General features: G+C 38.6%; 1 protein-coding gene across 1 annotated transcript in view; it reads right to left on the bottom strand.

Annotated features, from left to right (window-relative positions):
- The window catches only part of LOC133011408 (protein diaphanous homolog 1), a 40,263-nt gene that overhangs the window by 17,880 nt on the left and 7,080 nt on the right, over window positions 1-15,303 (bottom strand). The window contains exons 2-3 of the mRNA XM_061079139.1: window positions 1,752-1,778; window positions 367-531 (exon numbers count right to left, since the gene is read on the bottom strand). Of these exons, the coding sequence (XP_060935122.1) occupies window positions 367-531; window positions 1,752-1,778 (192 nt within the window). The remainder of the gene's footprint in view (window positions 1-366; window positions 532-1,751; window positions 1,779-15,303) is intronic.

The raw sequence follows: 15,303 nt of genomic DNA, 5'->3' as shown, positions 1-15,303 counted from the left end.
ACGGTAGATTAGGCCAAAAACAGATGATAACAGATGCTCAGTTTTAAAATTTGAGCAGAGGTGGTTTAGCTATACTTAGATAAAGCAGCATTACTTAAAAAAACTTTCAATATAATATTTCAAACGTTGCACTTTGACTCAAGAAATTTATCGTTGGTGCTGTAAAGCAGTCCTTCACATGTGTGTCAACATTTATTTAGAGTAAACACACAAAGAATTAATTCTGTCACACTGATGGCTTCTGTAGAATCTCGTACAGAAATCACTAAATGTCAAAATTCATTGACCAGTATCAGGATAAATCAATATGAAGGCTTATTATTTAGTGAGTTATTCAATATTTGTGACTTTTCCTATCTTTCTCACCAACATCTTTTCAAAGAGCTCCAGGACATATTCATCAGAATGTTCGTGCATCATGGCGGCCTGAGGATTGATCTCATAGTTGGCGGCTGAAGAGTGACGCTGACTTGGCACATGGCCAGGCTTCTCCTTGTCCTTTTTTATTCTCATGCTGGTGAAACGCTCCAACTGGATAAACAAACAACAAGACAGGTTAGAGGACAGAGGTCTGAGCAGAAAAACAACAACAAATAAGAAACTACGTTTACATGGACAGCGATATTACAATATTAACAAGATTAAAACTGTAACCTGAATAAGACACTGCCATGTAAACAGCATTTCATGATTTCATGATTCCCTTAATCAGAATAAGGTCATAAATGGAATAAGCAATACTTGAATTAAGACGTGAAGTATTCCGACCTTAGTCACAAAGGGTTTTTTTGCAGCATTTTGCAATATTAATATTGCTTGAAATAATAAACCGACTAGGTTCTGAAAAATGAACATGAAACATGATTCCAATATACTATTGGTGACTCACATAAACATCAAATCCAAGTATTGTCTTATTCAGAATAAGGTCAACAACATGCATCATACAAGCCCTATGCAATACTACTGTCCATGTAAATGTAGTCACTGTAGGGACACACAAATGAGGGTGCAATCCCTGATCAAGTCGCAGTTTAAAAATGGGCCCACTGTCTTAATATCATTTTATATTTTTTTAATAATTGAGCAATAGCAAAATACCCATGGGTTATTTCTGTTTCACTTCTATTTGTTTTGGGTAGTTACATGTTTAACAAAAGAAACCTTTTACCAATGTGAGACAAAGATTAGGGATTACACAACAAAGGGTCCTGCCAACAAACCACCACACAAAGTCAACATGCATTTGAAACTGTGAGATATGTGACAGTTTTAACAAATGAGGGGGAACTTCCTTCCCTTTGGATCGAATGACTTTGTCTGGTAATTTGCCAATATTTGAGAGCAATGTGTTTATTATTTATTGCCAAAACACTTAAACAAAACAACATTGAAGAACATACATTTATGGGTGAAGGTGACCTTGGCACATACTGACATAGTGGCCCTGTACAACAACTGATTAAAAATAATTTGTCAATAAATAGGATCTTGGCAACTTGCTGTTGCCTGCACATAGAGGCGTCACTTGTCTATGTGCCAAGGCTTTCATGCTGTCAGTGTGCATCTTGAAAACCATGCACATCCAACGTGAGTACAGAACAGGACAAAACACAGATGATGGATTAGGTTTGAGACAGACGGTGACATGACATTAAATGGATATTGGTGAGATAATTTATCAGAGAACACGGTGAAAGACTGACGGGTCAAGCACAGGGGGTGATGGTGGTAAGCCGTAACAAACCTACCTCGTCGGGAATCAGCCGTTTGAGTGTCTGTAGAGAAGAATATGACACGGAAGGGTCCGAAAAATAACAAACGACAGGGAAAAGCAGTGAAGAGAAGGGAGATAGTTGGAGGGAGAGAAAAAAATGGAAGAATCAATTAGACCGGAAATTATTTACGACAGGAAATGGATCCAGGAAGATGTCCAGGAAGTTCATGAGTGATTCACAGCGGAACAGAGAGAAAATCTGTGAGTAAATCACTGTGGCAAACCTTATTCATGCACATCTCTACAGGATACATGCATCTATGTTAAATTGAAGACATTTGGGATTATTGAGGACATTTGAAAGGCAGTAATCAGTAGTTGGGTCCAAAAGTTTCCTAAAAATGTTTTAAGACGAACTAGCAGGTTATGACCACTAGATGTCACGCTACACCCAATAATGTTGCTGCAGGGAACTGAAGCACGAATGGCTATTACAACCCTGACCAGCATATGCCCTGCCATTATCCATGTCGGACACAGTACACCATACTATCTAACACACGAAAATGTTGAGATACTACCCGCAGTACTACCACAAAGGGAAAAGGTACCATCAGAGCACAAAGGGAACAATTGTGTTTCAATGAATCCAAACATTTGGTTCTCATCTGCAAATTTAGCTTATATTCAAATTTATGGGTCGTCTGTTTTTCATGCATTTTGATAGCGACTCTACATCAGCAACCTACAAGAGGAATTAGTTTGGACCTCACACCCTGGCCCTTGTTTTGACACCTGAGAGGACACAACCTGAGAGGGGGTCTGAGCCACATGGGTCTGAAGGTCAAAGGGTCACAAGGTCAAATGTAGTCAATTAGACTGAACGCGGTGCTCTTTACAGATGTTTTCTCTTCACCTGCTGTCTGCTGTGTCTGAGAAGAGAGATGCACCAGCCTCTCTGTGGTACAGCTTATAAATACATATCGAATTGCACAACTTTCAAAATCAGATCCGAGGTAAAAGGAAAAACCAAGTGTATAAATCAACTATTACACTATTGTTCTTAAGAGAAGACGTACATATCAAAGACTAAACAAAGGCACATTATAAAATCATAAAGAATCACGTTAAGAAACATAGTAAGCTGCAGCTCAGACAGGTTAATCATGTTATTAAGTTTGACATTGACACTGTGACGACTGAGGTTTACACGACAGAATTATTGGACTTTATTGCAGCATAGTATTCACCTTCTGAATTGAAGTCATCTTGACAAAAACAACTAAAAAAGGCACTGATATGTAAATTAATCAAACGAAACATCAGCAGCATATAAAAATCTGCAGGCTTCTTTTTTTTACCTCATTGAGGATTCTGTGCTGGGCCTTCGGTGTCAATTTAGCTGGCCTCACACCAGGGAGGGTAACCACAGAATTTAATTGTCTCCATATAGACAGTTTGTCAGAGTGTGGACTGTTGAAAAAAGCACTTTCTCTAATATTTGATGATCACACTTTTAAATGTGTTTGTCTAAATTACATTTACTGATAACAACTAAGATTGTCTTTTATAAACAAATAATTTAGAACCTGTTTTGTTGCCAAATCAGTTTACACCTTCAGCAGTTTTCCCTGAATCCAGATGTGCACGTATACGTGAGAGCATATTGTTCGCCAACAGCCAAAAATAAATCACATCAAATTAATGAGGCTGACAAATTAATAGAAAATAGAAGCTGTAGATGAAAATTCACTTTTGTTGCATTTTGTTTTATTAAAAATGTAAATGGTTGATTATAGAGCAAATTTTGTGAATAATTTAGTTGTTATAATTCAGGTTTCATATTTGAGCCACTACCTACTAGAGTTATGTGTATAATTTAAACGGATGACCTCACTAACAAAAAACCTATTGAAATGGGTATGCCTTATTGTTGAAAGGGTTTACTTTATAGAGTTTGCAACAACATTAGTTTAGTTACAGTGACTACCTGTGTCCTTGTGTTCGCACACCCATAATAACGTAGGTCATCCCTTTACGACAACTGTCCCAGCTGGACAAGTTAATGGGACATTCTTCACTTGCAGGAGAACAAGGGGTAGAGAGAAGGGACAAAGAAAGAGGGAGACTGTAAGAAGACTCTCTGATTATGGGGACAACATTCAAGATAGGGATGTTTCCGCTTACACAGCTGCTATTAAATAACAGACCCTGAATCCATGCAAAGACACACACAACAGCCGCAGACACATGAAAACAAATGTAGTGGTGCTCTTCAGCCCACAGAACAAAAACTACGCAGCTGACAGTGAAGTGTTTGGAGTGTGTCAGGAGGAGACGGAGAACGTTCTTGAATTAAAACAACCTGTACATTTCCGCCTTTTAAAACCACAAGTACAATCAACAGTCTACGCAAACATAGATTTTCTCAGCTGCAGTGTTTGACTCAAGATAGTCACTGAGGGCTTTAGGTACAGTCCTTTGTCTGAAGGGAACTGTACAACAAATCCACACCCAGAGACGCTTTGATAACAAGGCCTCCATTAAACGGACGAGCCAATGATGCAAGTATTAATTAGTTATTCACATGGCAGGGAGATGGAGCTGAGTTTAATATACAATAAAGATAAGAATATAATTTAGCCAAAGCAGTGAATGCAACGTTGTGTATCAGATAACCGTTTTCTTCTAATAAGCACAGCATCAAAGAAGAGCTTCACTTACTTGCCGTTGTGTTTTAATTAATTTACAGGAATCATCTTATTGAAACCACTGCATGAAACAACTGCGCGTGATGATCATAATGATCCACTGGCAGCCACGAAGATATTGAATTATTCTACGATATAAGATATTTATGCTAATGTGATTGAGAAATAGGAAGATAGAAATCTGAGCTACACTGATCCTCAACACAACAGTGAAGTAATCCACTCAGCCTGTGGTGTGAAAGGCTCGACATCCACAAACTGAACAGAAGGACATAATCCGGCTGAGATTAAAGGAATGGACTGAATTTACTAACGTCTGGATTTTCTTTTTTTTTTTTACAGAAGTGACCGGACCTTTTCTCAGTTTTGCCCAAACCAATCCAGCTCTGAAATGATTTTTTATTTGATTTAACAGTTGATGAACCAAACCGTAAATCAATAATTACTTTGGTGATGAATCAGATCACTGCACAAAAATGCCAAATGTAAGCTGCAGTTGCAGGTTCTCAAATCTGTCAAATGGCAACTTTTGAATATTTATTGTCTTTATATATTGAATACCTTCCATTTCTTAAATGATGGTTGGACAATACATTTGGGATCTGAGAAATTGTGATGGGCCTCTTTTATACGTTTGCTACACTATATAGACTAAATTATTTATTGAATGAAGTAGTGAATTTGACAGGTTCCTTTTTTAGATGAATGTTAAGACACCAACACTTTACCGAGGTATTGCAATGTCTACATAGTGGCCACATCATAATATGGACACTAACCAAAGAAAAACAAGCGATGCAGAATTCATTTTACTGAAGACAAATTCAGGGGATTAAAGATTTATTCAAGTCTGTTCCTTCAGGCTTGCGGGTGTGTTAAACTTTAGTGACAGAGTGAAGATTTCTCTGGCTAATGCTGTGAGACAACTATGCAAATGTACTAACTTGTTTGCTAACGATAGTCCCACCCCTCCTTTGGGTTTGACTTTTCTGAAGTTTGTGTTCTCTTTTAATAGAGAAGTATTTTAACAAGACATTTGTTCAGATAATAAAAAGGAACTTGAATAACCACTTCGAGGTTGTATGCCTCCAACAACCAGTAAAAATTCAGGAAATGATGCCGCAATCTCTCCATTTTGAGTAAGGGTGTTGAATAAAGGCCATTGTGTTTTTGCAGTTCATTGTGATGCCAGAGTGAATTTTTGAGTTATTACCAAAAACAAATTTTGCGAGGTCACAGTCACCTTGACCTTTGACCACCAAAAACAACCAAACAAGTCTGGCTTCGAGGCAAGAACATGTTTTGTGAGGTCACAGTAACCATGACCTTTGACTTTTGAAAACTAATCTGTTTAACATCAAGTCCAGATAAACATTGGATGCTGGAAAAGATGTTTCATCCACCTCCGATGGGGACTGAGAAAGTATTCAATAGTATTTGAATTGAAAAAAAAGTGAGCATAGAAAATGAATGTGCACGAGTTTTGCAGGGTCCCACATAACCGATTGCCTGATGGCCTGAGGCCTGTAAATATGTATGCAAGTCGACTAACCAGCCACTGGTTTGTCTAGGCAGTGACCATATACTTTTTCCTTCCCCTGTAGCTATTGTTGCTTTCTGGTTCCCAGTTGGTTTTCATAATGTGCCAATAGATATATTTTCAGCAAGACAACCCATTTGTTTTTTAGGTGAACATAGTAAACAAACTCCTTATAAATTGCTTGTGCTGAGTTCCTGTGTGTTTTTGCCTATAGCACAGAATTTTGTGATTGAGCTGTTGACTGCTCAATGACTGTACTAAGATACTGTTGAATGTGGTGTTTTTTTTAGCAGGCAGTCGTTTCTTGCACAAGTTTCTCAAGTAGAGGAAAATATATCTTGATTCATCGTGTGAACTTTTATATTTTGTTATGCAGTTATTCCACAGTAAAACTATAATCTACTGGCCACGTGAGCCAATGGGTAAAAATGGTGCATCGGATATTGCTCAACAAAGACTACAGTACAGTTATAAATTATTAAAACCAAAATTGCTGCAATTGTACAACAATAAGTAAGAAATCAAAAGATGATGCACTGATTGTTGCTTTGCAAAGCTTTGTGCTGTGCAAATCCCCTGAACTACCCCAAAGCATGTCCCTTACTAAAAATCCACACAAATTCCCAGACACATCCAGAACATTTAAGTGTTTCAAAGGGAACATAATTACACAGCCGTGATGGCAGCAGCAAAAATAAGGAGGATGGAGATTAGGCTGCGTCTGCCTCTCTCTGGTTGGAGACCAGACAGCTGAAGAGAACTCAAATCAGCTGAAGCATTCGGCTCGTGACAGTGATATAATGAGCCGGTCACACGTGGTTGCTGATGTTTCTGGGTGTGTGCGCGCGTACCTACACTTATCTATGCATACAAATTTAAGTAGCAGGCCATGAGAGTGATGAGAGATACTATGTAAATCAGAGCTGCAATGAAAACTGTGTTTTTTACAGGCAAATGTGTGCAGCAACACAGTTTTGTCAGATGATCAGTGCAAATTGAGGCACACTGGGTAAACAGTTGGGCTGCGTAATCTGGAAAAAAATATAATTTTCAGACAGATATTACAAATAAACAAAAAAGAATGTATGAATTCCAACTGTCCCTAGAGCTCACAGCATTACACTAATGGAACAACGATTCCAAATGTATTAAGTGAATTTAACAGATCAGCCATGATGCCAACTTCTTAAAATCTGCGAGGCACAAACTAGGATGATATAAAATGGATGATACCTTATACCATATCCTAACCTACCGTACTGTAAAATACCTTCACAGGGCATTTACAGAAATGGAAAGGTATCAAAACTACATTATCAATCAGAAAAGCGCATGCCTCCATTAAAGCCCTACAGTCCCCATAAATTAAATTACACTGCACTAATCTATAAGCACACACTTGTAGATTTCAGTCCCCAACTAGAGCTACGCATTATCCTCTGGGAAATTGTTGACATCAAAAAACGCTTTTTTTTGCAATGTCAATAAAACATTCCGGCATCTGCATCAAAGTTTAATGGGTTCTTCCCTGAGCTATACCACATCCCTCCACCCAGCTAATGCACCCTGTTGTTTTTGTGTAATGCTGCCAACAAACAGACACACAGATCAAAACATGATGTCCTTGGCTGAGGTAATGACCTATCTCTGTATTATTGCTGCACTCTTCTGGATATTCATACTGTGTGAATAGGTCTGGGAGACTGACATGAATGTGTGAAGAGTGTATGGCGTGTGGCAGTAGGGATTCGAAGTAGGCTGGAGATGGAGGGTAAAGGAAATGTGGGACAATAAATGTTATTCCTGCCGGAAACCTTTTGAACCAATGTGGGTGTAACATCTGGATTTTACTAGTGAAAAAGTGTGACCACTTTATATGAGGTTGGGGGAAAAGATGGTTGTGGAGATGCAGTGCATTACGTGTGTGTGTCTGTCATCTTGTTAATACTGCTTATGATGTTGCCATGGCTACATACTTATGATATCATACTAGGAAGCAGCACGAAGGCAGGCACACCCAGACCCAGCTGAAGAGTTCCATATACATAGAGAAAAAGCAGGAAATGACACAGTCAAAAAAGCTGCAAGGCGAGAAGTGTAAAAACCCCTTTACTCCTTCCGCAATAACACTCAGCATTCGAGCATTATACAGAGAGAGCAGGTTGTGATGATGTTGTGGTCATTGTTTGAGATACCCCGCCTGTTGATAGTCAGTTACACCTCCTAAGCAACATGTGACAAACACCAACACTGAAACAGGTAGGCAAAAACGACGAGTCATCAAAACAGCTAAGGCCACATTTTCCCCGGTGCTGAGGTTAGAGGTCACACCTCCAAGCTGCACTGTTTAACGCCCCTGCACGCCTCGCTGACCTAGCGATCCAAGGTCCATTTGAGTGCACTGACTGTGTGAGATATTATGATTGTATGCCAGTCCAAGTGGGACATGTTTGCTGCATGACTGCTCCTGGTCCTTGAGCAACTGTTAATGGAGAGACAAAGCCCGATCACCCCCGCCCACCTCCACCTAAAACAAAGGAGCCCTATGTTGCCATCTCTACTTTGGCAACTCTCACTTGCAGTCTTCTGAAATTTATAAACTTTAGCTTTTTCAACAACTGACTGAAATGAAAAACATCACTTTGCATGATTCCACTGACTAATTATTAGGGATGGGGGAAAAAAATCGATTCTGTTACAAATCGTGATTCTTGTGAATGACGATTTAAAATCGCCATGCTGCCTCCCAAATCGATTTAAAAAAAAAAAAAAAAAAAAAATAATAATTATTTTTCAAAAACATATTTATTGGTTTATACCGGGGGGATATATGGGGGGAGCAACATCACCCCAGAGCATGTTGACCAGCTCTTGTTTTTGCACAAGAATCTAAACATACCCAAGCACTAGCTTTGCATCGGCTAAATGCAAACAACAATAGCCTACTTTTTGTTTATTTCAAAGTTTATATTTTAAGTAAACTTTTATTCATTCTATTTAATTTACCTTTTATTTATTGTTTAAAAGAAGCCTAAGTGGCATACATTTCTTAATCTGTCAGTTTGTGTGTAGTTGACAGGGGTTATACAATAATAGGGCACATCTTATTTATTTTCTTTATTGGCTGCCAGGCAGTCATTAAGTTAATGTTAATATTTGAAATAAAACTTGTAAAGCTCTAAATGAATTTGACTGTGTTGTATTTGAAGGTATGATTCAACATTTTTCCATGGTCCAGTATTTAAAAAAAAAAAATAACCAAAAGAAATCCCAGGAAATCGTAATATCGAATCGCAATACTTACAGAATCGTAATACCCACAGAAATAATATATATCACAATAATATATCGTATCGCCACCTTGGTATCGTGATAGTATCGGGAGGTCCCTGCCGATTCCTGTCCCTACTAATTATACGATACTTCAAGTATTCTACTCAACGAAAGTTCCCTATACAATTTTGTTTGTCACTGTCACGCTTCACACACAAACAGACAATAACACATATTTAGTTGTTAGTTGATAGTAGATGGTGTCTGATCATGAATCCAGATCGTCCTGGTGACTTTAACACCGGATTATACCGGCACACACACGGTTAACTTAGACTGATCGGCAGGTTAGCGATCCTGGCCAATTAGGCTGAAAATCCTCCAATTCAGTCACTGGCCGATCCATCAATGAGAGTGGCTTTGTCTCCCTTGGATTTATTCCTTTGACCAATTTTTGTTTCATTTATTGAAAGACTTGGTATTAAGCTTGTAAAATTATATTTCACTCTCTGGTTAATATTGGCACAGAGTTATGATGTACCAGTGACAAAGTTGTTTTGAAGCGGACATGAAGGATGAAGCTTTACCGTTGTTCTCGTTATACCCACAACCTCAAAGTATTTAAATTCACTAAGAGTAGTACCAGCACACTGCTGCTGACGCATGACGTGGCACACACACACACACACACACGTCACTGTAAGCGAAGGCCAGCATAGAATTGAACTAAATACTAAAGTGATATTGTATTGCTATATTTGAGTCAGTATCTAACCAAAATCTGATATCAGTCTCTGATAAGTGTATTTTATTGAGATTTACAATTATCAGTAAATCTCAATAAAATAAACAAGACAGTTGCTAGTTTAATTACACAATCCCCTGTCCCTACAAACATTTTGCCTCCCTTGCTGACCCCAATTGGCCTCCAAACTAAACAATACTTTCGAAGAATCTCCTTGTGAAATGTCTTGTTTAGAGAAAGTGGTGCAAGTCTGTCCACAATTAGTTGTCAGACCACATTGCTGGCAAATGACGTTCCTGTCATACAGCGCTCACTGTAAAAGACTTATTCACTAGATTCCACACATTACAAAACATACTGTACCCCTCTAGGTGTGTTTAAGATCAGTTCAAGATCCTTGTCGCCGAACATGGTCGATAAGAGCATTGGCTGTTAAAATTGTTTTTACTTTTATATCCGCAAAATGGTCTTCAACTCTTAGTTACTAAACAGAAAATGTTAAGTATTTTTTATATTTACAATAAGTACCATGTGAACAGATGAGATGGGTGTTTATTGTCCATGTCGGGCCCAGCGAAACATTCAGAACTTGAAAAGCAACAAATTACAGCTCATTAATTTGAATGAGATCACAATGTGCTAAAAAATAAAAAGCATAAAGACAGACACCAGTATCACACTGATGGACAGGACTTCTCCATCCTAGAGGGGGGTTAAAAGAGGTGTGTCATGTCCACGTCATATTCATATTCATCCCAAATATGCTTATACTCAATTTGAACTTCAGCACATATTTCCAGAGTTCTGGTTATTATATTTCACAGTAACTCAGACATAAGTGGAATATTAGAAGAAAATTGGAAAAACGCTCACTGTTGAAGTGAGCTAATCTCTTGGTAAGACTAAGTGCCATTTCCTGGAGCACATTTCTTTACTGGGTGAGGTTGGGGATTGATGATGTCATCATGTCATCATTCATTGTGATGTTTAACTGGAGATATTGTCATACAGCAAAAATGTACACCCCATGAGAAATCTTGTCCATGTTTCATACTGATGTTTTTTTTATGCACAATCCATAGAAGTGATCCACCTAATAGTCACTAATTGTTCTGTATGCAGGAAAAACAGGACTTCTACCTCAAGGACCCCGGACAATCTCGAAAATGACCTCAAAAGAATCAAGTTGAGGATATGTCAAAGGAAACAGAAATATAGTAAATCTAGTATGGCTCAAAGATATTTTGCACAATATCCTAATAATCCTTGATTTGACTAATATGTAAGACCACTCACCCCTAAAATGAGTGCTTGAGGAAGCGCAAAAAACAAGACAGCCAAACAAATACATGTGCATGCATGAACAAACACAACAACAACAACAATTAAACGTCACACATCAACTACCACACAGAGCCTCATGTAGGAAACAATGAGGGGATGGGATATTTAAAAACAAGTCCAGGACTAAGCCTATAATTTGGAGAGGAGTCGGATTTTACGAATGGGTTTCAAAGAAACACACAGAGGTATTTAAAGGTGGTGCATCTGAGTCACCAACACTAATAGTACACAATTGAATTATACCCAAAGAAGCCAAGAGAAAGAGCGGGCAGGGGGAGTCTATGTTCATAAAAAAACAAAGTAGCACTAAAGTAATACAGTCAACAGCAGCACCAGGCCGGCAGTCTGAAATGCAGTTCAAAAATCATTTACTGAATAATTTCCCATTTCAAATTCACAAACCATAATCTATGGGCTATTTCCAGATTCAAAGGCAGTGATGATGGCAAAAAGCACTGTTAAAGTAATGGGTTATTCATTCGCCTGAAATGTCACCACAGAATACAAAATGAAGAAGCCATCATGATTATTAGACTGGGTGCAGTGCAGGTATTCTTTAAGTATCAATTTACGTGATGGAACTTTTACTTTCTTTCTTTAATGTAATTCCTGAATGGCTAATGTGCATCCGTCATCAACTGCTACCGCTGATGACTTCATCCTTCTGAATCAGAGACAGAGGAAGGGTTTGTTCCTATGGTGGCTTTGAGACCTAATAGCTAATTCTTTACCTATGACTCAAGGAAGATGAGGGAGTAAGGACCAAGGAACAAGGAAGCTCCTGCTGGGTTTTACCGACTCGGTCCACTAGCCCGATATGAACTCTCTCTTGGTAATTATGGGAAACATTGCAACTACATTGAAAAGCAATACTGGCACGCACATTAAACATAAATAAGAAGTTATATCACATGCAATGATGTATACAAAGATAGTGTATGATATTGGATGATTCTGAGAGGACCTGTTTGCACAGTAAGAAACACCAGACCAGGAGGAGAAGGAGGCCTGGTGTCTTGGCAGTTTGAACCTTACATCACTGTTGACGACTGATCACTTATCGTCACATGTTGTGATAAGATGTAACAACACTGCAACTATTGATACACAGATCATCTGCTTTGTCAAATATGTCAGAGCATTATTACCCGACTCAAGTGAAAATATTCACTGGTACCGCTATTAAAAGTGTGCAGTCGTAGCCATAGCTGCAAGAGAAATCACAATTTTATTCTACAAATTGATTTTTTGCAGGAAATGCTAGACCATTGTTTCACCTTTTCTGTTATATTTTTTTATCACACTTTACTTCACTACATTTTAATTATTGTGTTTGCCGTTGCCTCTGAAGAAATATATAAATATAAATATATAAAAAGGTCAGACAGAGTGGTGCTGATGTGTTTAGAATAAAACCTGTGTTATTTGGATATTAAAATGTGTAAACCCAACCACAGGACTCATGACTAAAAGTATGAACCTGTAAATCAGCATAATGTCTCCATTTTTAATAACAGATCGACACTACAACCCCTCCACACACTCAGATGTGATAGCGGCACGCAGGCCCGTGCTTTTAACAGGCGTCTTGAGATACACAGAGCAGTCTGAGATTAGCTGTAATCTGTCAGGGGGACACTAAGGACAGTCGCAGAGGAGGAATGACACTGTAATCCCAACTAAGCACCCCCCATAGACAACACAGATAACAGTCAAGAGTATTCATATCTGTGATGATCAGCCTTACAGGTCTATTCAGCTCTCTACTGCTTCGTGAAATGACTAGAGAGAACACTTGTGCATATACACTGGGAAACTCCCCAAAACAATATGTGGTTATCATTCAGTCCTCAACATGCAAAAGGAGGAAAGACTGAGTGCAGCAATGTTATGATGCATGAAGTTGGGACTGCAGCATAGGGGGAAATAGCATAGTTTGTCATGCAAACTGAAGTGTCAGAGACTGTCACAAAAACGCATGTTGTTTTGCTAATGTCATGTGTCCACAGACTAATCACACAAATATTACATAACATAGTTTGGTGACCCAAAGCTTATTAAATCAACATAAGACCCTAACTCAGCTTTCACAAAATACCTGCAAGTCAAAACATGAGTCTTTAAAATATATTTTTATATATTTTGAGTATAATCAAAGGCAAAATTAATTGAATATAATGATAAAATGTTTACGAAAATGCTCAAAAACTTTGGAAATACTTTTCCAGCAGTTTCACAAGACAACAGAGAAAAGTACAAATTAGAGATGCTGCATTTCGAAAACAAGTTCTTATTCTGTTGCACGCTTCACTGTTATAAAATCGGAGATTTTAATTACAATGTGTCTACCGATGATATGGAAACCTCTTCGCTTAGAAATAGGCAATTTATACAATATTTCTTCTATCAAAAATGCAAATAGTTTCCTAGCTTCAATTTCTCAAATGTGAAAATTGTTGCCTTTTGTTGATCAGTTCACTTTTGATGTGCATGTTTTAACTATTTCTTTTGGGCCACACTAGTCGAGGGGGAACAGGGCCCTGGCTTGCTGCAGCTTTCACAAAAGAAACGCCTCCACATTTTGCTTCATCTGAGTTTTAAAACGGTTTTCTCCATGAGATTTCACAACCAATGCCTAAAAAATGATTCCCTGATAACTGAGGGTCATACAGTTTCAATCACTCTCTGGAATATTTCCAACATGTCCATTAGGTTCTAATGATACAACTCTGCTCTATGTTTTTTCATCATCCAGGCCTTGTAAGTCCTGAGAGAGGACTGGGTGTATGTTCTTAAACATATTAACGTTCCCACTGGTACCTCCATGCACAATGGATGGAAGGGAGTGAATGAGAGAGATAAGGGTAAGCAATAATGCGGACGAAAAGGGACGCATCCTGTGCTATTTTTGCACAACTTCCTGTCACAGCTCAACCGAATTTGAGAAATATTATTGTGTGGTAACACTAACATATCTGTTTGAGTCTGTGTGTGTATATGCACAGGCGCATGCACACACAAACACGCACACAGAGCTAGAAAGAGTAAGAAGGAGAAGTAAGATTTAACAGTCGACAGAAAGTGTGACCAACAGCCAGGAGGTCAGAGTAGTTTGTACACAAAATTCCTATTGCTTAACATTTTCTGAAGTTTCCCCTTCAAGAAAGACAAAGACTGTTTAAAAGGGAAGCCATCTGTCCCACTCTGCAAATTATTCCAAAACATGCACAGAGGTGACTGTTTGTTTGACTAAAGGACACGAGAGTGAACAGAGTAAGGGAAACACTGTATGGACTTTACACAGAGTGAAGGCTTTCAAAAAACATCTATAAGCAAGAGAAATTGACTTTGGTAAATACTACAATAACTCAGAGAAACATATGCTCAAAGGAATTTGCTTAAAGTATTTCTGAGTCGGGGGAAAACAGAAGAAGACTGAAATGCAGAGGAAACACAGACTCCCACATCTAACAAACAGTCCAGGAGACGATACTTTCGAGCAGGAACTGAGGGCTCGACAGTTACCTCACATTTGTGTAGAGTTGAATCAGTCTGAAAACCTAAGCACATTGAAACCTGGCACTTATATGCAATATGAGCCTACATGACAGTATCTACAGCTGAAAGAGAGAGTATAACAGCTTCCTGTGCACAAGTGAAGGTCATTGTCTTTCTATATCACCACAGCCTTAATTTTGGCTTGTAAAAATGTTATTACGGATGTTGCCAAGTGGCTTGATGAAATGGGTTTCCTTCTCCGGCCAGTGTTGATAGCGTCCAATCAAAGGTGTGTAGATGTCAATCCCTGTGCAAAAGGGATTGCTCGATTGCAAAGCACAGGGCTATAATGAGCGCTAGCCCGAGCCACCCTCCGCCAACTGCCCCCTTGTTTAGATGACTTTTGCACAGGAATTGACATCTACACACCTTTGATTGGCCACTGTCAACACTCACACTCTCCGGCCTGGAGAGA

Source organism: Limanda limanda, chromosome 10 (assembly GCF_963576545.1).
Source record: "Limanda limanda chromosome 10, fLimLim1.1, whole genome shotgun sequence".
NCBI lineage: Eukaryota > Metazoa > Chordata > Actinopteri > Pleuronectiformes > Pleuronectidae > Limanda > Limanda limanda.
This window is presented reverse-complemented; position numbering and strand designations above follow the sequence as displayed.